Genomic DNA, 25850 nt, shown 5'->3' on the forward strand with positions numbered 1-25850 from the left:
CAGGAAACTTGGGCTACAAACCAAATACACAGAGTTGGATATAAAACATATCAGATAGACGCGGTTCCATCAACCAGAGGACGGGCCTCAAGGGGTTTATTAATATGGGTCAGTGTATCTATTAATATCGGCATAAAAAATTTAAATATTTACTCTCTTGATTTACTGGGCCTGGAAATTACTACTGATGATAAAAGGGTGATTTATCTTATTAATGTCTACAATAGACCATGTCCATCCTACAAGGAGTCATCATGCATTGATAATTAGAGACTCTTATGGACACGTTGGGTCCAGAAGCAAGTGTAATTATATGTGGGGACATGAATTGTAATTTCAAACCTATTATAGGCATGTATAAATTGTATGAAGAAGAGGATGCTGCTAATGGAATACCTTCTTTAGTTAGTAATGGGGCGGCTGCCGGAACCACCCTAGCTCTTCAGATTACAAGGTTACTCACAAGTCAAGGACTGAGGGCATGTAATGGGCGCCTGCCATCTGATAGCCCGAAAGCACCCACTTTCAAGAGGCGTACATGTGAAAGTAAAATAGATTATGATATTGTCTCATTTGATCTATGGCCATATACAAAAGACCTGAGGGTTAAGTAAAGATTTGATAGCGATCACCGCCCCCTTGAAACTAGCTTTTTACAGAGTTTACTAAAGGGGTCGGAAGTTAGCGAGGGAGGTCAAAGCCAAATACAACCACCCACAAAAGACAACATTATTCTTAGCAATAATCGACGGTCTGTGAAATGGGCATATATCTTGGGAAAAGAAGAGTTATTGGTCAATATTAATTGTTCTCTTGCAAATACATTTGATTCATATAACCCTGTTGAATGCGAATCAGGTGAATTTATTAAACTGCACAAAGCCTTTTTTAACAAACTATTAGAACTTATGACAAAAATGCCCAAAAAAAGGGACTGGTGTAGTGAATGCAGTGCCTGCTGGCAAACCCTGGTTTAGTAAAGAATGCCGTGTCGCAAAATCCATACTGATTGATGGACTTAAAACAAAGGGTGCTCTAGAAGTAAAAGAAAAAAGGAAATTATATAATATAGTACTGGCAAAAGCAAAGCCTTCCTGGGACGAAGAACTCTGGTCCAGTATGTTGTCAGCAGCTAAGACAAAGGACCAGAAGTTATTCTGGGAAATAGTAGCTAAGGGAAATAAAAGAGAGAAAGGCTCCCGAGAGTTCTTCCTAGATGAGGCAACGTGGAAAAACCACTTTACTAACCTATATGCGGCGCAAGGGCCTGGGGGAGTAGTGCAGGAAGAGAGAGCTCTACCTTTTGTAGATGATGCACATCCACAGGTAGTTTTTAACTTACAGGACACAGAGCTAGCAATTAACTCGGTCAAACAGGGGAAGACCCCTGGTCTTGACAAAATCCCAGGTGACCTCTTTAAGCATGACTTGGCTGTATGGGCACCATATTTAAATCATCTGTGCAATACAGTTGCGGCTGGCGAACCAATCCCGGATACATGGAATGGCGCAGAAATTATCACAATTTTTAAAAAGGGAGACAGAAGCGATCCCGCTAACTATCGCCCCATAAGCCTTTTAGATATAACCCCAAAAATATATGCCAGGCACATATTAAACCGTATTAATGCATGGTTGGAACAAGAATCAGTTTTAACAAAATATCAAGCGTGCTTCAGAGAAAGAACAGGAACCATAGACCAGGTACTAAGGTTATGCTGCTTGTATTGGAAATACGTCATCATTCGCAAAGGCCACTTGTATGTGGCATTTGTTGACCTACGAGCAACATTTGATCTTATCCCCCGAGATCTACTATGGGAATCCTTGAAATGCCAGGGTCTCCCAGGGGATTTGTTAAATTTAGTGATGGGTCTCCACAAGGAGAATTACGCTAAGGTTAGGTGGGGCCCAAACGGGGAACTTTCACAATCTATCCCTATAAAAAGGGGAGTACGCCAGGGGTGCGTGCTGGCTCCTACACTCTTCTCCCTCTTTGTTAATGACATCCCGTCCTACATGGAGAAGTGTGATAATGATTCACCTAGATTGGGGGGTGAACGGGTTCCGTCCCTCCTTTTTGCGGACGATACCATCCTTATTTCACAAACACCGCGGGGTCTCCAGAATTTATTAGAAAGGTTCCAATCATATTGCAATCTTAAAGGGTTAGAAATTAATATAAAAAAAACAAAATACATGGCACTGAGCCCGCACAAAAGTTTTAGAAAAAACCTAATGTTAAATGGTCACAAATTAGATCACGAGCAGAATTTTATATATTTAGGTGTATTAATTGATTCACTACTAGCATGGAGACCGCAGTTAGAAAAAACGAAAATAGTGTTCAAACAAAACTGCCTTCCAATTTTAAAAAGACATAACAAATGCTTGAACAAGGCAGTTACCCCAGCTTTAGAGATCTTTAGGTACAAGGTTCAATCAGCTGTACTATATGGAGCAGAATTATGGGAACCAGTATGCAGGAAGACTTTTGAAACCCTTGAGAATACGTTTTTTAGGGGATTACTAAAAGTGCCCACTAACACCCCGCTGACACCACTACTTTTGGATCTGAATATTAAACGTACTGACCAACATGCAATGCTGAGACCATTATTGCTGTGGGTCAGATTATGGACAACTCCCGAACTGAACGAATATAAAAACGGGTTGAAAGAAGTCATGGATCTAGATAGTGGCAGCAAAATTTACTGGTTAAAGCATGTAAGATCCTGGTTAGTTAAACTAGGACTAGCCCATTTTTGGAGCGAGCCAGAATCTATGAGTGTGGGTTCAAGAAAAATTGTTAAATTGTCATTCTGGTCCTATACAAGTTATGATTCTGCATACATAAAAATCCATGGCCCCTTAACTGAATTTTTTTTAATGGTTAAAGATGTGGCACATTTTGAAACATTTTTGGATGAGGTACAGCCGCCACTAGCAAAAACCTTGTATATAAAATACAGATATGGAATATTGAGAACTAAAGCCCTTGAGAAAAGTTGGGTGAAGACAAACAGTGAGCTCTGCACTTTATGCTCTAATAATGCAAGGGAAGATGTCTTACATATATTATTTTTCTGCTCCAGTTATGCGAAGTCAAGGAAAAAGTGGATAGTGCCGCTATGACGCATTATTGGTTCGAATTCCTATAAGGAGGCTGGTAGAATCTTAAAAACAGACACCAGTCAAGTAATTGTGTTTGGCATCAGTAGATTTCTTCTCGCTGCTAATTTTATCAGATTGAAAATGGGTCTTCATTTTTAACCATATAACTTGTTGAAACCCTCTTAAACCAATATTATGATCGTTACATTAACTAGAGGCAAAGGTTGACCGAGTACCCAACTTTACGGTTGGGCATACCAACCATGTATTATTTTCTTATTATTTCATTGTAACTTTTAACTTTATGCCATGGTGGTTACAAATGTATTTGTTTTTTTAGCTTGAAATTTGTTTGATTATTTTTAACTCTATATTTATTCAAAATGTGTGATGATTTTTTTTACCGTAATACCATGACACAAATAAGATGACGTAGACCGGGATGAACTGAGCTTATAATGTAATGTAATCCTAAGTAGACCTTCCATACCCCACTTGTGTTTTTGAATATTATATAATTGTATTTTAATGAATTTTAACTGTATATCTTTTATGATGCAACTGCAACGAAATAAAGATTATTGAATTGAATTGAATTGAATCCTATATTGTGAGGCGATTAGCTTGGATCTGTTTTTAAAGACTCATTTACACGAAGGGATATTTTTGGGGTAAACTCCAAGATGTTTTCTTATGCACACAAACAACTAGTCTGTGGTGGCAGTATTCATGAAAATCTTGGTGGGAAGCCTGTCCTCACTAGGGTGAATAAGTAAATCACTCCACCTCCCTGACGGAGGTGCTGCCTGCAGATTTAGAAATGTATGCTGTGAATGCATTGTAAGTTTGAAGGGCGACATAGTCAACAACTTTTTTTATTTTCTAAAAGAAAATCCCTAAGCAAGATTTTTTTTGGGGGAAAAAGAATGATTGCCCCACCCCTCCCAAACCTCCCTGGCCATGGGAGTTTCCTACCATGGTGAAGAGGGCACTGTGCACTTTTCAGTACCCCTTACTCTCAGGTTTTTCCTGGTAGTGACGGGCAGTAAAAGACAGCTGTATATCTGCCCATAAGTAAAACAGTGGTCCTGCCACTCTTCGAAGTCAAAAATTATTTTTAAACAATTATGTCTCTCCAAATGGATGAGAACAGTCAACAAATGAAAAAGAGCACAATGTACCTTCTATCTAAACCAAAAGTCGCAAAACTCTCAAATTCCTTTCACAATATATTTCTTTATCAGTATTTTGAAAAAAATTGTGTAAACTTATTTACGTACATATTTTTACATACACACAGAACAGTTCTTTGAAACCAACATTTAGGACTTAAAGTGCATAAACATTAAAATATTTACGTCACAATACATTCCACAAGATACATGGACATATACTACATAGAAAAATGATATCTAAATACAGTGGGAAGTTTTGAAGAAAAAAGAAGAAATATCAGCCCAGTGAGTGATTAATCATTAGTTCATTTTCCCGGATGATCATCAACACCTAAAAATAAAGCGTCCTAAATGTTGGTTTCAAAGAACTGTTCTGTGTGTATGTAAATATATGTACGTAATTAAATTTACACAATTTTTTTTGGTTTGGATATAAGGTACATTGTGCTCGTTTTTATTTGTTGACTGTTCTCATCCCATTTGGAGAGACATCATTGTTTAAAAATAATTTTTGACTTCGAAGATTGGCAGAACCACTGTTTTACTTATAGCATTAACCCCCAGGTTCTGCACTAGACTGGGCTACCCCATTGCTTTATATCATCTAAATTAGGTGGGCAGACTTAAAGGCAAACCTACCAGACCCCTTAAGTCCCGCGGAGGAGTCTGACCGTGGCAGAGACAGGGAAGACACCACTGTTGTGAAACTATGATCCACTTGATTTTAAAAATAAAGCAGGAGGTCCATAATGTAGGAGGGGAGGGAACTCCTACGCTTTTCTGACAGAGTTCCATCATCGCCATGATTTTAATGAGTTCCTTAGTCCCCGCTTTGTGGCAGATCTGGCAAGGCATATCTTCATTTTCAGGTAGGGAAAAAGGCAAGGTACATCAGTATAACTACATATTTAGCACCCTTCATTCCTTTATCTGTATAAAGTTCAGGATCTTTTTTTATTATTGGGGGAGGGGGCATTTTCAGGTCCCAGAAACCCCGTGCTCAAGGGCCTTATTATTATTTTAAGGGAAGGGGAGTTTGTCCCCTCTCCCCAAGTCTTTACAGGCCCTTGGGACCCTGCGCCACCCCAAAACACACAAATTCTGGACAGGCATTTTACATTCTCTGATCGCAATCTCAGTTTTCCTGCTTATAAGAGAGGGGGCAAAAATACGAATGTCTGTTCCCAGAGAGGTTATCCCTGCTGGACATGGTAACAGTGTTCTAGGGATAGGCTCCTCGGGAAAAAAGTAGTAAGTTGGGTCCGGGAGGGGAGCCCTTCCCTTCCTCTCCAAAACATACAATATGCAGCACCTCCTTGCACCTCAACCCCTGGCCCGCCCCAAGGTGTTGTGCTTTTGGCTTTGGATGGGGACCCTCAGGGAACCCCTCCGCCAAACCTAGGGTGGCAGAGTATCCCTACTCTGCCCCTTATAGCATTGTTTAACCTTTTTTCTAGGACTCAGGACTCATCCTAAGATGGCTGCCACCCAGTGGGTACTTTTTCGTAAAAAAATTATTCTGGGGCTCTTGTCAAGAAGCAGCTTGCACCAGCCCATTTCTGCTGCTAGCGCCGCCTAAAACAGAACCAACTACAGAACCATGAAAGTGGGGAGAGGATGTTGCCTAATGGCCAGAGCTGTTGACTTTGGAACTTGGGAACCTGGTTCGAGTCTGGCGTCGGCTCAACATCCTGTGATTCTGGGCAAATCACTTCATCTCCCCGTAAATTAATGTGTCCTTAACTGGTGCTCCTGAAAAGCGTCTGAGTTGATGATTAAGTGCTGGTGCTGAGCACCGGAAACTACCGACTCAAATTAAGCTCTGCTGCCACAACATCGTTGTTAATGTGGTGGCACCCAATCAGATCTTGTCTGGAGATCTGTCTGCTCCGTGCATCCTCCGCCATGTGAAATCTCTATATTGTTTACCCTTAATTTCTCAAAAACTGCTTAAAAGGATTTACACCAAATAACAAAATGCACGTTTTCTCGACCTAGATTATCCTTTCTGCCAAGTTTGGTGTAAATTTGTTCAGTAGTTTTTGCATTATTGCGATTTAATTTTCCTATAGAAAAATGAAATGAGAAAATAGGTTTTGGGACCACCCCCCTTTTTCTCTGCCCCCGCTTCATGACTCACCCCAAAAGTTTCCAGGAAGGAGCTGAGGTGGAAGGTCTTTTTCTTCTAAAGTTTTGTGAAGATTCGTCAAAAGGCATCAAAGTTCTACCCAAACCAAAAAATCTTTATCAATCATAACTACATAGTGGTAACAGCTTCTGTGTAATATTTATTGATAGACAAACATAGCTATAGATGTGTTTAGATAGATCTATACATGTATTTGTATGTGTGCAATTGTGACTTTTTTTTTTTTTTTTTTTTCCAAAACCTTTATTGCACTTAGCATATTACACAGCGGATCGCCTACAACCCCACGGGCCGGCCGCCATATCGTGTAAGTTAGACATGATTCAAATTTGCAATGTAATGAAGAAAGCAACATAGTTGTCAAGTGTCCAGTAGAGCATATTACACAGTAAAAGTGCATTCGATACAGCATTATCAACGTTAGAAGTGGTTTTGGTGGCATTTTGTCTTTTTTGAAAAACAACAAACTCCAAACCTAAAACAGTAGGAATGATAGTACGATCCGACTTAGGTCAACGCAGTTCCTCTCGGGAGAGGCATATTCCCTCCCCTTGCTCCAGTGTGCTAGTGCCCCAGTTCACCCCCCATTTCCGTCCACCCTCCTCCCCATTCAGCATGTCGAAAGAGGGGACGCATGCAATAGCCCCGATCGCTCTCCTGCCCATCCACTGCAACCCAGGTCACCCCCCCTCTTCCTCTTCGCCAGAGTCCTCTGGTTCGTCGTCTTCTAAAGGATCACAAATGTCCCCCCTGTAACCATTCCATTGCAGCCATACTTTGTTCCATTTCCTCGGGCAGGCTCGACCGGAGTACACCGCCCTCTCGGTCACCATCACCGCATCCATGTGTAGACACCATTGGGATTTGGACGGGAGGTCTGCCACCCCCCACCGCTGTGCTATGTCTCGCTTTGCCATCATTAACCCCACCGTGACCCAGAGTTGTTCATACCTAGACAGGTCAGTGGGTTCCCAAATGTTAAGTAAGCACCTCCGCGGGTCGGGCAGCAGGGACCGATTCAGTGTTTGGGAGATCGTACGTAGTATTTGTTTCCAATATTCCTGTATCCTGGGACATTCCCATATAGTGTGGAAAAAAGTGCCCTCCTCCCCACACCCACGGAGGCAATATGGATGTGGCGCCCTATGTATGCGGTGTAGCATGTACCTCGTGTAATAAACCCTGTGCAGTACCTTGAACTGCACTAGGCGCATACGCGCTGAGATGCCCACCTCTTTGGGGGATCCAAGAGCTGCATTCCATTCATGTTCATCCATGTCCCCTACGTCCTCTTCCCATTTCCCTTTGAGTTGGAGTGTTGGATCCGGGGAGTTATTAAGCAATTTACGGTACGTGAGCGACGTCGCCCTTTCTAGCATGTAGTCAGTGAGGAGGCGGTCCGCAATTGTGACTTTTGAATATGCTACTTACCAGTATGCATCTGTTCTTGGCATGTAGGGCTGCTAACATTCATATCTATTGCATAGATCGCCGCCTAGTGTTGGGTCCAGATGATTGCACATTGTTGTCCTGGAAGAGTCTTCGAAGTATCACGAGATAGGTGGCTCCTCCCCAGGACTACAGTGCGCATGGGCATCGACTCCATCCCCAGATTGTTTTTAGCCATTGTGTCAGAGATGGAGTGAAATATTGTAAATGATGTCCATGCTAGTGATTGAATGCAAGAAAGTATCTGCAGCCGCTACGGGCACCGGGGAGGAGGGTGGGCGATATGAATGTTAGCAGCCCTACATGCCAAGAACAGATGCATACTGGTAAGTAGCATATTCAGTTCGAGGCATGTGGGCTGCTAAATTCATATCTATTGCATAGAATACATAGCAGTCCCTCCATCAACGGCGGCTGCCCGTGCCAGCTGCAGAAGTCTGAAAAAGCGTTTTGAGAACAGCCTGTCCTACAGCTGCCTGCTGTTTGGAATGCACATCTACACAGTAATGTTTGGTAAACGTGTGTGGTGTAGACCATGTGGCTGCTCTACAAATGTCCTCCAAAGGAATGTTCCCCAGGAAAGCCATGGAGGCTCCTAACTTGCGTGTGGAGTGTGCTCTTGGGGGGATCGTTAAAGTACGTTTAGCCTTTTGGTAACAAATCTGAATACATTTAACGATCCACCTGGCTATTCCTGCTTTGGAAATAGGGTTGCCTTTGTGCTGGGCTGAGAAGGCAACAAAAAGTTGCTGTGTCTTTCTAAATTGTTGTGTTCTGTCAATGTAGTACATCAATGCCCTTTTTACGTCCAATGTATGGAGCATTCTCTCCGCTACAGTCTGTGGGTTTTGAAAGAATGCGGGCAGTTCAATAGTCTGATTGACATGAAACTGTGACACCACCTTTGGAAGGAACTTGGGGTTAGTGCGGAGCACTACCCTGTTTGAATGAATCTGTATAAATGGCTCTTGTATTGTGAGCGCCTGCAGCTCACTAACACGCCTGAGAGATGTGATAGCAATGAGAAAAGCCACTTTCCATGTTAAGAACTGAATCTCACATGAATGTAGAGGCTCAAAAGGTGGGCCCATCAGTCTAGTGAGAACCACATTGAGGTTCCACACAGGAGCTGGTGGTGTTCTGGGAGGAATGACTCGCTTCAGTCCCTCCAGGAAGGCTTTAATGGCAGGCACCCTGAAAACAGAGAGATGCTGCCTGTTTTGGAGATAAGCCGCTATGGCGGATAAGTGTATCCGAATGGAAGCGTAAGCTAGATTGCATTTGTAAAGATGTAACAAATAGCAGATGATGTTAGGAATTGATGCATCTAGCGGGTTAATGTGATGTTCTGTACAGTAAATGACAAACCGCTTCCACTTTGCAGCATAGCAAGCTCTGGTAGTGGGCTTCCTTGCCTCTCTGATAATGTCCATGCATTCTGGAGGCAGGTTGAGGTAGCCAAATTCTAAGACCTCAGGAGCCAGATCGCCAGATTGAGCTGTTGCGGATCCGGATGCTGAATGTCTCCATGGTTCTGCGTCAAGAGCCTGGGTGTGAGATGCAGCCTTTGATGCGGTACCACGGAAAGTTCTAGAAACGTGGTGTACCATGGTTGGCGTGCCCACGTTGGAGCAACCAGGATGAGCGTCATCGAGTGTTGCTTTAGCTTTCTTGCCACCAGCGGTATGAGAGGTGCTGGGGGAAAAGCGTACGCAAATCTGCCTGACCAGTTCATCCATATCGCATTGCCCTGCGACTGTGGGTGAGGGAACCTGGCGGCAAAGCTTTGGCATTTTGCGTTTTCCCTTGTGGCAAACAGGTCGATCTCTGGATGACCCCACTGCTGGAAGTACTGGCGGAGTACTGATGGATGTACCTCCCACTCGTGCATTTGATGGCTGTACCTGCTGAGCAGGTCCGCCATCTGATTGTCCTTGCCCGGGAGGTGTTCCGCCATGAGGAAGATGTTCCTCTGAATGGCCCACTTCCACATGCTCTGAGCCAGATGAGACCGCTGTGGAGAGTGCGTCCCCCCCTGCTTCTGGATGTAGTACATGGCTGTCATGTTGTCCGTCCGGATCAACACGACTTTGTTGCACAGATGTACTTTGAAGGATTTGAGCGCCATGAAGATTGCCAGCAACTCTAGATAGTTGATGTGCATCTTCTGTTGCTGCGTCGACCACAGTCCCTGCACCGTGTAGTGGAGCACATGAGCTCCCCATCCTTGGAGAGAGGCGTCCGTCGTCATGATGACTTGCGGCACAGGCTCCTGGAACGGTCGGCCCTTGCAAAGGTTGTGTGGAGTCCACCAATGCAGAGAGTTGTATGCCCGACCGGTCACCAACACTAGGTCTGTCAGTTGTCCCTGAGCCTGTGTCCACTGATTCGCCAAGCATTCTTGGAGCGGACGCATATGCAACCTTGCATGCGGGACTATGAAGATGCAGGAGGCCATCATGCCTATCAACTGCATGAACACTCTCGCTGGTAGTGAGTGTTGCGGTCTGAACCTTTGGATGAGCGACTGAATGTTTTCGATCCTCACCGGGTTCGGCTGCGCCATAGCAGTCAGGGTATTTATCGTCGCGCCCAGATACTGCCGCACATGGGCTGGCTGAAGGTGCGACTTGGGGTAGTTCAGTGAGAACCCCAGACTGTGAAGGAGGTGAATGGTGTGGGACATGTCTGCGGCGCACTGCCGTTCCGACTTTGCCTGAACGAGCCAGTCGTCTAGGTAAGGGTAGAAATGTATGTTCTGTCTCCTGAGGTGCGCCGCTACCGTCGCCAGACACTTTGTGAACACTCTGGGGGCAGTGGTCACTCCGAAGGGTAGGACTCTGAACTGGTAATGCCTGTTTTGTATGGTGAACCTGAGGTACTTTCTGTGGGATGGGTGGAGTGGTATGTGAAAATAAGCATCCTTGAGGTCCAAGGTTGCTAGGAAGTCCCCTTGGTTCAACAATGGAAGAATTTGCTGCAGTGTTAGCATATGAAAATGTTCTGAGAGGATGTACAGGTTGAGAGGGCGTAGATCCAGAATGGGTCTGAGGGAACCGTCCTTTTTTGGGATGAGGAAGTACAGGGAATAAACCCCTGTTCCCTCCTCCTCCACTGGTACGAGCTCTATTGCGCCTTTTTGCAGCATCACAAGAACCTCTTGCTGCAATAAGTGCAAGTGCTCTGCTGACATAGGACGGTGTCTTGGGGGTATGTTGGGTGGAGTGGATGTCAACTCCAAACAATAACTGAACTGGATAAGTTTCCTTACCCACCTGTCTGTGGTGATGGACGTCCAGACTGGCAGGAACTGCTGGAGTCTCCCCCCGACAGGTGTTGGATGGTCGGGGGCAGTGACAGAGAGTCACTGTTTGTTGGTAGCAGAGGAACGGGAACTGTTGTTGCCTCTGCCCTTGGCACTGTTTCCTCTGTAACCCCCTCTACCCTGTTTGGGGTACGAGGATTGCGCGCCACCTCTGGTGAATTGCGTCTGCTGTGCCAAGTGACCTCTGTTAACACCACGGGTACTTGAGCGACGAAAAGTGCTCCCTCTGAATTGCTGAGACTGAAGCGCCCCCATGGATTTAGCGGTCTCATTGTCTTTTTTGATCTTCTCGAGGGTGGTGTCGACGTCTGGGCCAAACAGTCTGTCAGGATTAACGGGCTGGTTGAGTATAGTCGTCTGTATGTCAGGCTTGAACCCTGAGATGCGAAGCCATGCTTGACGCCTCAACATCACACTAGTGTTAATCGCTCTAGCCGCTGTATCTGCAACATCAAGCGCACATTTGATTGCAGCGTTTGAAATGAGCTTGCCCTCCTGTATTAGCATCTCAGCTGCCTCCTTAAACTCATCTGGAAGGTGTTGTAGGAGTTGCTCTAGGGTGTCGTAGTGCGCCCTATCATATCGTGCCAACAGGGCCTGTGTGTTAGATATGCGCCAGATATTGGCTGCCTGTGCAGCCACCCTTTTCCCCGATGCCTCCAGCACTTTTGACTCTTTGTCTGGGGGAGGAGCTTCACCCGTTGTCTGCGAGTTCGCCCTCTTGCGGGCATTGGAGACTAACAAAGAGTCCAGAGGCAGCTGGCCCCGTATATATGCTGGGTACCCAGGTGCCGGTCTGTATTTTTTCTCTATTCTTGGGTTTACCACCCTTGCTCTTGTGGGTTCCTTGAAGATGTCAGTGGCATGCTTCAGGACCCCTTTCAGCATTGGAAGTGTTTTCACTGTCTTTTCTGCTGCAGAGAAAGTGTCAAACAAAAAGTCATCTTCCACAGGGTCGGCATGCATGTCCACCTTATGGTTTGCAGCCGCTCTTTCAATCAAGGCATTAAATGCTGCTGAGTCTTCAGTTGGAGATGTCCTTACACCATAGACCTGTGGGTCCTGTACCACCTGTTGGTCCCCCTGGTCACCAGTGTCCACCCATGAGTCCTGTTGTTCATCAGGGTCATTGTTATCTGGAAAGTTGTACTCCTCATCCTGGTCACCTTCATCTTCCCCCCGAGGCATTGGGTGAAGGTGTTGGACTCCTCCTAGGTTGTGGATGAATCGGTTCAACAAGGGCAGGAATGTCATGTGCCGGCCTTTTCTTCTTTAGAGGTATCACAAACGATTCCAATGGCTGGGAAGTAATTTTTCGCTTATAGAGCGTTAATTTTCCCGTGTCGGCGTCGATATAGTGCTCAGACTGCTCTTCAGACGCTTGTTGTCGACCAAAACGTCCACTTGGCATCGAATGCTCCGAACCCCCAGAGTCCTTTGGCACCGACCGGGGTGCAAAGGCCTTCGGCGCCACCTTCGGCGGCAGAGTGTAGAGGATTGGCGTTGAAGTCTTTTTCGGTGCCTCCACCGATTGTGGAGCCGACCGCTTTTGAGTCGTCGACGTCAAAGTCTTCTCCCGTATCCTTTTGAGGGAGTCCGAGACTTGCCTAGTGAAAGAAGCGGAGGGTTTGGTCGGCGCGACCGATGACCTCTGTCCGCCACCATGGGAAGACCCCAGCGTCGACGAGTTGTCCTCGGTCTCCGGAGGCGCAGACGCATCCTCGACCGCAGCGGTCCGTGCTTCCTTCCCGGCCTTAGGCGCCGACGCCGTCGACTTTGGATCGGCAGTACTTTGTTTCTGCGTAGGGGCTCCGGACCTCGGCTCGGGGCCCTTGGCTGACTGCGCTTCGACCGGGCGTTTGCCTGTTGGCGCGGCAGTCGCGTCTGGAGGCTGTTCGACAGTCTTCCTCGACTTCGATTGAGCCACCGTGCTCAAAACGTGCTCGACGACCTTCTTAGAGGTTGGCTCCTTGACCACCTTGGGTAGCGTAGCCGGCTCGACAGCCCTCTTCGGCTTCGGAGCCACTGAAGACGACGGCGTCGATGGCGTAGCAGGCGTCTTCAGTTTCGATGGCGCGTCGGCCATCTTTGTTGTTGTCGAACCCGATGGTTTTGGTTTCGATATGCTCAATGGCGGCTCCGCTGGCATGTCCGTAGCCGGGCCAGAAGGCGGGGCCGAGGATTGCGGTGTAGGGTCGTGGGTAAGGCCGAGTGGCGATCCCGTGACCTGAGCCTGAGTCATTGTACTTTCGGGGCATAGCTCATCCTCCAAGCTATCTTCCGCGGCCCCATAAACTTCCTCGACGTCCCCTACCTCCTCGACGTTTTCCTGTAGGTCCTGGCCCTCGATGGGTTCCCCGGAATCTGCAGATGATGGCTTCAGCCTTCTGCTTCAGGGTCGTCGAAGATGTCTTCCGGTGCCGGAGCCGCTCGCCGGGCCTCAAGGCGCGCCGCGCGCCGAAGCTTGAGCGTCTTCTTCGACCTGAACTTCGAACAGGCCATACAGTTGGCCTCGTTGTGGTCCGGCGAGAGGCACTTGTTGCATACAGGATGCACGTCGATGTGTGGGTACTTCGAACCGCACACAGGGCAAAATTTGAACGGGCTCCGTTCCATCGTAGTATCGTCGGGGTCTTGCTGCGACGACAGGGCCTCGATGTCCGAAGAGTTACTCGACTCGTCAGAAGGCCGACTCGAAGAGTCGGAAGAACACGAGACCGAACGCGAACAATACCGACGAGGTAACGAAGGCCTTTTGGCCTTAAAGAAGTTGTTTTATCGATTCCGAACAGGAGACTTCGAAATCACATCCGAACCCAATGGCGGAAAAAAACAATCTGGGGATGGAGTCGATGCCCATGCGCACTGTAGTCCAGGGGAGGAGCCACCTATCTCGTGATACTTCGAAGACTCTTCCAGGACAACAATGTGCAATCATCCGGACCCAACACTAGGCGGCGATCTAGGCAATAGATATGAATTTAGCAGCCCACATGCCTCGAACATGGTGTTTTAGATTGCAATACTTAAAGAGCAGTTGAGTTGTATTAAATCATTGGACAAATAAAGTGAGACTTTTTAAGTGGCTTTTATTAAATCTCATTATTTACAAACTGTAGAAAAGTGCCCCTTTTTGCATGGTTACCCCCCACTTTTTTGCCTGACATCTGATGCAAACTGACTTGATGTGCCCTGGGTCCCTGCCAATCAGGTTCCCTGGGCCTGTGTTCTTTCCCAAGACTGTACCTTTGTATCCACATTGGCACATCCCTGTCCACAGATAAGGCCCTTGTAAAAGGCACCATGGGTACCAAGGGCACTGTGACCAAGGAAGACCTCTTAGGGCTGCAGCACCTATTGTGCCACCCTTAAAGGCCCTGCACCTTAACCCACACACACTGCCACTGCAGGCTATGTGTTTTGGAGCGGAGAAAAGTGAAGTGTCGACAGGGCACACATGCCTGTGTGCCATGCCTGCAATCCACTGCCTAAGGCCTAGGTAAGTCACCCCTCTGGCAGTGTCCATTAGCCCTAAGTTGAGGGTACAGAAGCATGAACCCTGTACCTCTACAGTGTATAAGACCATTCTTAAACATTGTACGTGTAGTAAAGCCATAAAGAGTATATGATCTGTGAGTTGGTCACTATGCACTCCTCATCTCCATAATGGCTTTATTAAAAACTAGGAAGTTTGATAGCAAACTTCTTAGCACATCAAACCCACACTGATGCCAGGGTGGGATTTAATTTAAATGCATTCAGAGGGCATCTTAGAGATGCCCCCTGAAAATCGGCCAGCCATGGTGTGGTTCCTGCCATCACCAGACAGGTTTCTGGACCCCTGAGTAGAGAGCCTCAGCTCTCTGGACCCAGAAAAAAAAACATCCTGGCCGTTGGTCCCTGCAGTGCTAACCTTAACCGCAGGAGCTTGGCTCCCACAACCAAACGGCCTGCTAGAAAGCAGTCCCTAACCGAAGGTCCCCTAGCCCCATTGGCTAACGTTGGGCCCATGCACTCTGCACTCAGTGCGCCAGTGCTGCTGGTGGTGCAACTTGAGTGCCCATCTAGACCATGGGTAACCTTGGTCCTAACCCCAAAAGCTCACCTTCGTGAGTCGAGAATTTATTTTACCTCCAAAACTGAGAACCATTTTTCTCCCATAGGAACCCATGTTGTAGGATTTTGGACCTCAAATTGTTCTAAGTGTGGAACTGCTAATATATGGAGAAAAGTGAACTCAATTGCAAAGTATAAAAAGTCGTACTTAACTTGTATGTGGAAATCTTGAAGTGTGGTATCTAGGCATACCACCCCAGTACTCAAAGTAATCCAAAGTAACTCAAAAGTAATCTTAAAGTATTTATTGTATGATACAAACTGCATTGAAAAGTGATACAAACTTGTAACAATTTTAATTTCAAGCAGAACTGCATTACCTTGAACAGTCTTGCATTTGGAAAGTATATATTACTCACCTGTGCCAAGCCCTGCATGGTTCTAAAATAAAACATTAGTATATCTTTTTTATACATACCTAATTGCTATCAGTCCTTTATTGAGTGAATACAATAAATCCTTAACACACCCTTTGGATAAGCCTACACTATTACAAAAAGAGAGCGGATAGCACTTACCTAATTTAGCCTATGCTATACCTCTGGGGCCTCCCTGGATTATGTGCACACTATACCTTACTTTGGTATAGTATATACAGAGCCACAAACTATATTTAGAACCAATTTTTGTGTGAGTAACATATCCAAGGAGTGCAACTTTTGTCACTGAATGATCAAAGCAGATCAATAGCTGTGTTCTCCTAATCAATAGATAATCATTAAAAGCTATCTTGATTATGAGGCACATAATCATTTGAAGTGCATTTAATAATAATTTCTGAGTAATAACATTTTGATTAAGATCTTGAAATAGAACTACATTTTATATTTCATTGAGCAAAAAAACATTTCTTTCGGGAATGTAAATATGCTGAGGAGGGAGTGGAGTAGGTGCTAAGGAAGTGATTATACATGAGTGAACCTGGGAAATATGGAATACAGTACAGCAATAATCAATAATCGTGTTAACTGGCGCCACATAACTGCCTTGACAGACTAGAACAAGAGATTTAGAGTTAAGAGGAGCGACATGATCAGACAGGGAATGTGCAGCACCCCTTGGATATAAAATCCAAAATTGTGGACTTCAATGATACAGCCAAGGCAGTAATTAAACACTTACTGAAATATGCAAAAGTTAGAATGCATGAATGTCTTATAAGAGAGGCCAAGGGCCAGATGTACAACCCTATTATGCATGCGCAAACAGTTTTGCGACCCGTTTGAGCATGCAAATATAAAAGGGCCATGTTCTAACCCTATTTAGCGAGTAGGAATTTATTTGCAACTCGCTAAATAGGATTAGCAACTTTCTATTAGGAAGGGGCGTTTCGAGGGCGTCCATTCCTAATAGTGAGTCTGAGCCCTATGTATGACTGTTTTGTTTCTCAGAAGGGTGGTAAAGAACTCGCAAAAGGGAAGGGGTCCCCAAGGGACAGCAGTGGTCCCAGGGACCACTACCTGCCTTAAAAAATGAAACGAAAACGTTTAATTGTTCTTTTTTTAAATGCATCCCGTTTTACTTTAAGGAAAACGGGCTGCATTTAAAAAAAAACTGCTTTATTTAAATGCAGTCCCAGACATGAAGGTCTGCTGAGCCCAGCAGGCCACCATCCCTGGGAGGGCCAGCCATTCCCAATGGGGTCCCAAATTGCGAGTGCCTCATTAATATTTATGAGGCATGTAATTTGCGCCCCCATTGGGAATCGCAAACAGCGTCTGAGGCACTGCTGTACATTGTGATTTGGAAGTCGCAATTTGTCTCAATTGGCGAGTCGCAAATCACAATGGTCGTATATCTGGCCCCAACGTCTCACCCGGTCTATCCTTCTCCTTGCAGAGAGAGGACACTGAATATTTCAATCGCATAGCACTCAAATGGCTTAACAAAGATCAACAGTTTCCTGCTGCCTGATTACTATAGACCAAATTTACAAAGTTATCCCTAGTTTGTTCAGACGCAAATCACTTCGGGAAGATGGATTTCTCAGTGTATTTCATAAAGCTTTCTCTGCATTAATTGTATCACGATTGTTACATGTCTAGAATGACACAATAAAAACTGTATCTCTAATCCTTCACTTAGGGAAACCTTAGTGGCAACGCTCCTAAAACCTGGCAAACTCCCACCCCTACAATGCAATTCATTTTGACTGATCTCCTTAATAAACACACGTATTAAAATCCCAGCCAAAGTCTTGGCAAATAGACTGCTTCTCCTTCCTCCACACATGATCCTGCAAGACCAATCAGTGTTCATTCCTGGGAGATGGTCCACCCATAACCTATGCACTCTCTTCACTTTAATTAATCAATTAAAACCTGAAATTGAAGCGGTGGCAGATTTTTTTCTTAACATCCAGTTTCTTTGCTTTAAGTTTGAACAGACTCCTCTCTGACCCAATAGAAATAGGAAGAGGCATCCATGAAGGATGTTCTTTATCTCCACTGTTGTATGCACTTGCCTATGAAACCTAGGAATGTGCCCTTAGACAACAGCATGCCAGGAAAGGCTTGAAGTTCAGCTCCTGAAACGTATTATATGTGGATGACATAACCCTCTATTTCAAAAATTCAGCCCAAAATGTTAGCCTAGTCATAAAATAATTTACCATGTTTAAAGCACTGCCAGGAATTTCCATAAACTGGAACAAGTACACGTATTTTCCCCGACACTTAGGCCAAACATTTGTAGGCATAATCTTTTCCTCCTGTGGAATCATGATGCATTCAAATATTTAGCAATATGGGTAAGCTGTGACAAAGTAACTTTCATAACTGAAAATGATGGAATAACAATGCACAAAATTGAAGATGAGGGAAAATGATGGATCCCCCTTCCCATTTTCTCTCATCAGTAAGGTAGCATTGATGAAAATGGTCATCCTATCTAAATTATTATACCTGTTCTCCAATATACCTATCCCGCCTTAATAAAAGCTTTTTCAAAACCCTTAGAGCACATATGATTACATTTGCATGGGCAGGTAAGCAGCGTAGAGTTAAATGAGAAAAATTGACTTCACCGTGTGAGCAGGGAGGACCAGCTGCCCCATATTTTGAACTGTATTACCTATGTGCACAAGCTCAATATGCATATTTATGAGCAAACCCCACCATACAAGGGCCACTGCACATTCAACCTCTCTAACCCCACTAATTGGATGAACCCCAAGGTATATTCGTTCAGAAATAAATTCAGTTGTCACCACACAACTAGCATGAGAGGGACTTGGGAAACCCTTACTATACCAAATTTGATATGCTCCTAATCAACACGAGAATTTTGTACTTTACACCAATTATCGGAGGAGAATTCCTCCCTACTTAGAATATGTAGATTGGCAGTAAAAAAGATTGGATACCTGTTTGAACAAGGGACATTCCTTAACTGCTCCAATATCAATGATAGAGTGGAGACCACCACTCAGAATTCGAGCGATATGCAAAGCCGACTACTTTTCCTTTCCTCAAGAACATTCACTATGTAGAGGCTTATTGCTTCTCATGAATCTTGCCTTGCCCAGACGTATTGTTAGTAGACATTACATGCAAAATGATGATCTTGTAACCCAACAACACCCAAAAATAAATCCATGTTAGCGGTTACAGGTAAAGAATGGAAATTTTGGTGCAATCAAATGGGTTGCTGTCTCCAAAACGTAGACCGTTAACTTCATTTTAAATTCGTACATCAGCATTCCTTTACAAGCCAACAAGATCAATCTATAATACCATTGTGCAAGATGTTCCGTTCCCAGTGCCAACTTAATGGACTTGGCATGGCAGTGTCCTAAGATTGCAGAATATTGGGGTGAGACACTTGTTGCATTATCCTCTATAATTGCTGATAACATAGATCTGTCTCCCAAGATGACCCTGCTAAGGTTCACAAACCATATCCCGCAATCATTCTAAATGTTTTCATCTATAGCTTTATTGTTTGCAAATAGAAGCATGGCATGCATTTGGGGCAGAAAAAAAAGTCCTATACCAATGCATGGTTGGCAGTCCTAACTTACTGCAATGAACAACGTTAAGTATATTACTCCACCCTTCCATCACGTAGTACACCCAAAGATATTTGGCAACTACTGCACAAGTACCTGGCTACTGCTACACTTTAGATACCCATTAATATTAATGCTTAGGAGTACATTGTTGCTTAAGTAATGAAATGATGACAATATGATTACTGGGTATTGGTGCAACTTGTTTGTAACTTACCTTGTAGATATGCATCAGCCATTTGAATGCAGCATGTACCATTTTCTCTGTGTCAAATATTTGCACTGCATATGGCTGGTGTGAGAAAAATGATGCTAAGTCTTTGTATTACAATAGATTTTTACTCCCAAAAGATAAGATTGTCCTGTCAACTGCATTTACCCGGTCATGAACATTTCATGAAGGATATGACTGTACTGCCTTTTTTGAACGTCAGCTATTTAGTTGTGATGTCAGAAAAGTTTAGTAAATAGATCATTTAAAAAAAAAAAAAGGATTTGTGTGACCCTAGGCGAAATAAAGAAATATATACAACAAATCTTACTTACACTGGGATTGCTGTCCAACATCCAAATTACCAGCTGATTTTGTTACAGATTACTATTCATCTAAGAATATGCAGGTAATGAGAAAATTGACACAACAGTCTTAGGTTTTACCTCCTTCAATATGGTTATTTCACCAGAAAGAAGGGGAATCCTGCCTCGGAATCAACAATTCCTTTCTTTTCAACACTGTTTTATATTAAAGATAAACGCTCCACTTTTTAATTTGCTACTAGATACACCACACGTACCCATTTCGTGATAAACAAGCTCACTGTGACAAACACGATTATTCACTGTTTAACTACAAATATTGCACCTTTGAAAAAGTCTGAAACAAGCAGGTTTGGCCCGGAGAAGCCTGCGCTTAGTATGTGCACATAGGTTAAAAGTAATACAAAGTTAAAGTTCCAGTGTCTAAAGGTGACATGCATGTTTGTGTTTAATAAAAACACTGAAGTGAAGTGAAACTTAAGTGGGCTACCTTTAGGCAGATGTGCACAAGCAAACTAGCATCACTCACAGTCAAAAGAGCCAAATGTGGAAGCGGTCTGGCTCATTGCCCCACACTGTCCTGGGCAGAAGCATAAAGGGGCTCATTAGGATCGCGGACGGACTCAAGTCCATCCGCGACCCCAGAGTAGGAAACGTCCGCATGGGCAGCGGCGTTCCCTCCGTGAAGATTAGGATGTGACCGCCAGGGTGGCAGTCACATCCTCTATCTTTAACATTGCGGCGGGTGCAGCTTCAAGCTGCACCCGCCGCAATGTTAAAAATGCATACAAATGCAGGGGGGTACCGTGGGTACCACCCATGTGCACCCCCCAACCCCCCTTCACCCAGGGGGCCCGCAACGGGCCCCCGAAGTCAACGTCCGTATGGAAAAAAGCCGCCGTGGAAAAGCATCTCTTTTACACTATCCTAATATGGCTGGCGGTGTCTGATAGACACCGCCAGCCATGTTACAGCTTGCGGAAAATCCTCCATCCTAATGAGCCCCAAAGTGCGGGAGTATATTTCTCTCATGAATGCTTTAAAAAACAGGCGGCTGAAGGAACAGGAATTTCTGTCCCGAGGCTAGGCCAAAAACTGAGGGCACAGAAATAAAAACACAATAGTCAAAGATAAGTAAAAAAGAAAAGTGGTACTAGAAACAGAGTTTACATAATGATTAGGCCCCAATAAAAGCAGCATGATTTCCAAGAGCCTTCTTCATTGGCACACAACACAAATCAATCTTTTTTGGAAAAATGTAATTCTCCTTTAACAACTGCAATAATTGAAGTCTGCAATATTTGCTTAAAACTCCTTTAAATTAATACAAAACTGACCTTAACAATAAGTGGCATTTCTTTAAGATAAATTCACTCCAGCTATTCAATTTCAGACAACTGACAATTTAGAAGCTGATGTGCAAAGCTATATATTAGTTGTAGGACCAGAAACACCAAGAGCACAAATTTAAAGTGTACTCACCGGGCCATTAAATGTAAGGAAGATGTTCAGAGCTGCATCGTCCCAGAAAAATGGGTGCCGAGCCACAAGATTAATAAAGCGTTTCAGAGCTCGTCGTCGCGACTCAATGAACTCTCGATCAGCTATGGAAAGAAAAAGTAATATTTGAAGTGCTTCATTTATTAAAATATCCCCTGGTAAATGCCTTCTCCTGAAATAATGATATGTTTACATAACTTGTTTTGTCAATTGAGATGCAAGTCTGTTTATCTAATAGAAGTTAGTAACTGCCACTAATATACTCAAGTCAGTCTGGCATTCGCTAAACACCTCTTAAAACTATAGTTAGGGACAAGAACTAACAAACAGCCACACTAAAGGAATATTACCAATGCCTCCCATTTGCCAAGCCCAGATCAATCTGAGCACTAAAGATCGTAACATATCGAAGAAAGGTCTTCTTAATGGAACTATCGGCAAGTTCGATAAGACGGACAAGAACATCGGTATGACTATCATTTTAATATTAACAATTCTGCATGTCACAGGCTGTAGCATGAGTCAACTTTGTATTCCAACCAGTCAACAGCAACAGCACTTTTTTTCTAATCAGTCTAGAAACCTCTTTATGGATCACTAACTCCAAGTATCTAAAAGAGTTTGCATTCTAATGCAGGTGAAAGTCTAGTACTACTTCCCATGTTGAATTGGTGACTGGAAACACTGTGGACTTTTCTCAGTTAACACATAACTGGGGTCACATGTCCACATATTAAAGTTAGGAGATATTTCATTGGCCTACTTCTTAATGTACAATAAATATCATCACACAAAGATATTGAAAGATGAGGATGCCGGAATACAAAACCTTTGTGAGCATGAAACACTCACAATACATAGGTCATTGTGGAGTGGTGTGGCTCACAGGTTAGAGGCGGCAGACCCGGGAGCAGAGGACGGCCCGGGACCAGGGTTCAATACCCGACGCGGCAGGGTCTTGGACCAGGGTCAGCGGACTCGATAATTCTCGCCTCGGTGCCTACTCTAACTAGGGATCACACTCGGCAACTCTGGGCATTAGCTTGCCTCATCTCCACAACGGCCCCACATACGCCGGGGATGCCTGGTTTCACCTTGGAGATACCCAGTAGGGACCATCTCACAGGGAAAGCCAGGACGGGTTCCCCAGCGGTCTACAGCGCAGAGATACTCCTTCGGGGAGTCGATTCTAGCGCTTTAGAAACCCACAATCAATCAATCAATCAGTTCCACAGCAATGATGAGTAATAGTAGCACCAGCAGCCACCCTTGAATCGTGCCTCTAGATTGTGTACTATTGTATGAGATTCTCCCTTTACAAGAGGTTGAGCGAACATCAGCTTAATTAATTTGAGGAGTAAGATTCCTACCCCACACCTCTAAAGCAGGGTTCTACAAAGTCGGTCCTTGAGGGCCGGATTAATGCCAGATTTCTAGCATATACCCATTTAGATAAATGTTATGGTCTTGAAAATCTGGCATGGATCGGGCCTTACAGAAATGAATTTGGAGAAACCTGCTCTAGAGCACTTCCTTCAATCTTGTCTACTCAAAGAACAAAGAATTCCAGACTCTAAAAACACTACAACAACTTCACATTTGGGTGTCGATCTAGTGTAGAAAGGCCAGAGACCATTCATAAAGTATGCACTGGACACCAGCCAGAAACAATCATGGCCTGATTTGGTATGACTAGCAAGGGCATTGGACTATTCACTATAATTCTTGCAAATATTTTATTATCTGTACTTATCAATGGCTAGAGGGCTATATGAAGAAAACGAGAGGCACCTGTGTTCAGTTTTAGAAGAACCACACAAGTGCTTTCACTGTAAGATGGAAGATACATATTCAATAGTCCTTATAAACATTTGAAGCAAGTATGGTGCTATTTTTCAGCACACTCTTTAAAAGTTTCAGAAAGGACAATCTGCATTTGGGTCCTTCATAGCAGCCAAGCTTTTTGTTGCACCTATTACCTCACTCAATGTAAAAAAGCCTCATCAGTGCTATTCTAAGGGGCTTAATGCATGCCATAGTGCCATCATTCAAGTGGAATCTTAGCTAATCCTGCAACACCTTTAGTTCAGAAAAATATAGAATCTGGGTAGCAATCAGCCAAAGTTTTTATGACAACTTCATTGTTAAAGGTTGGTGTTCCACATCAGTATGTACGCTGAAAATGTTATCTTGCACGTTGGCATTTTAAGCAGTCATGCCAAGGTCTATCACAGCAACATCCCTTGTGCTTTTGCTACGAATCTCACTACAGTATCAGTCACCTGGCATAAAACATCCAATCTGTACTTGATTTTAGGAAATATGTTACATCTTTAGCCCCTTAGTTACTGTCTTTCAATCCCAAAGGCCCGACTTTCAAGTTATCTAACTACCAAATGAGTGGCTTAATGACCATGGTCCACTCTGACATGCACATAACTCTCAAATAAACCTAAAGAACAAGTTACTTACCTTCGGTAACACTTTTTCTGGTGGATACAGTATCTGCCTGTGGATTCCTCACCTTGTGAATATCCCCTGCGTCAGTAATATTCGGAAATTCTTTCGTAGCTCCTCACGCCGACGTGGACGACGTCACCTAAGCACGGCGTCGTGCGCGGCTCCACTGACGTCACTGAATCCATAATAGGACCCCTTCGGCGCGATGACATCAGTTCCGCCCTCTTTTCTGTGCTTTCGAGGCACACGGACGGACCAACAACAGTATATATAACACACACATTGTGAAGACAATGCAGTAGAGCAAAAAGAAAAAATACATTGCCTTAAAAACAACATGCAGAAAGCAATAGCAACTATTATAGGTATACAAGGGTGGACTACGAGGAGGCGGGTGGGTCAGTGAGGAATCCACAGGCATATACTGTATCCAACAGAAAAAGCGTTACCGAAGGTAAGTAACTTGTTCTTCTGATGGATACATCTGCCAGTGGATTCCTCACCTTGTGAATAGATTCCCACAGCAGTCCCACTCCCAGGGGAGGATGTCCACCCTTCTATACCAAGAAGTCCTGAAGGACGGAACGAGCAAAGTGTCCGTCCCTCCTCACCTCTGCATCTAAACAATAATGCTTTGCGAAAGTGTGGAGGGAGGCCCAAGTTGCCGCCCTACAAATGTCCTCCACAGGAACACCCCTAGACAAGGCCGATGTAGATGACTTTGCCCTAGTAGAATGAGCTCTCAAACCTTCTGGAGGTTTCTTACCGGTCAGGGAGTAGCATATGTTGATACACACGACGATCCATCTAGACAGCGTGCGCTTGTGCACCACTCTGCCTTTCCTGCAGCCAACGAAACCCACGAAGAGTTGGTCATCAATTCGGAACTCTCTGGTTCTGTCAAGGTAGAAGCTCACCGCCCTCTTAGGGTCCAGACGGTGAAATCTCTCTTCCTCCTTGGAAGGGTGAGGGGGAGGATAGAAGGTAGGGAGGGTAATGGACTGGCCCAGATGGAAGGGAGTTACCACCTTAAGCAGAAAAGCAGCCCTGGTCCTGAGAAACATTCTTTTAGCATGAATAGTCAACAACGGGGGTTTTAAACTTCGAGGTAGAAGCGCACTTACCCTCCTTGCCGAGGTAATTGCAATCAGAAAAACCGTTTTAAAAGATAACCTCAAGGGACACCTGTGCAAGGGCTCGAAAGGTGAACCCATTAAGAAAGTAAGGACAAGATTCAAGTCCCATTGAGGCACAATAAAAGGAGTGGGAGGAAATGTATTTGTAAGACCCTTTAAGAACCTTAAAACAACAGGTGACTTAAATAAGGACGGCTGGTCCGGCAGGCAAAGGAACGCTGACAAAGCAGAAAAATAACCTTTCACTGTCGCTACAGCAAATCCTTGCTGAGCCAAAGAGAGTGCAAACTGAAGAATGTTGGACAAACAAGCCTTCAATGGGGTCAATGGACTTCTCTCCACACCATGAGACAAACTTGGACCACCTATACGAATAGATAGACTTGGTGGAGTGCCGCCTGGCTGACAAAATAACATCCACCCCGTCAGGTGGGAGAGAAAAAGAATTCAGGTTGCCCCGTTCAATCTCCAGGCATGAAGGTGTAAGCTCTGGAGGTGGGGGTGTAGAACCTGCCCCTGCGAATGTGAGAGGAGGTCTGCCCTGAGAGGGAGACGGAGCGGCGGGCACGAGGAGAGGTGGAGAAGATCTGTATACCACACACTTCTTGGCTAATCCAGGGCAATCAATAGGACTTGGGCCCGGTCTTGGCAAACCTTCTTCAGAACCAGAGGAATCAAGGGTATGGGAGGAAACGTGTGTAAAGGATTTGTGAGCCCCAACTCAACTGAAACGCGTCCCCCAAAGCTCCCTGCATCGGATACTGGAGACTGCAGAATGACGGGCAGTGAGCGTTCTCGTGAGTGGCGAACAGGTCCACCTGAGGAGTTCCCCACGTCCAAAAGACGTGACGAACTACCTCTGGATGAAGCCTCCACTCGT

The 25850-nt window shown here is 44.7% G+C and overlaps 1 protein-coding gene across 3 annotated transcripts in view; it reads right to left on the reverse strand.

Annotated features, from left to right (window-relative positions):
* Positions 1 to 25850, reverse strand: part of SNX8 (sorting nexin 8) — a 213016-nt gene that overhangs the window by 52622 nt on the left and 134544 nt on the right. For all 3 annotated transcript variants that reach the window (XM_078664973.1, XM_078664975.1, XM_078664974.1), the window contains exon 4: positions 21357 to 21478. In XM_078664973.1, the coding sequence (XP_078521099.1) occupies positions 21357 to 21478 (122 nt within the window). The remainder of the gene's footprint in view (positions 1 to 21356; positions 21479 to 25850) is intronic.

Source organism: Lissotriton helveticus, chromosome 10, assembly GCF_964261635.1.
Source record: "Lissotriton helveticus chromosome 10, aLisHel1.1, whole genome shotgun sequence".
Lineage (NCBI taxonomy): Eukaryota > Metazoa > Chordata > Amphibia > Caudata > Salamandridae > Lissotriton > Lissotriton helveticus.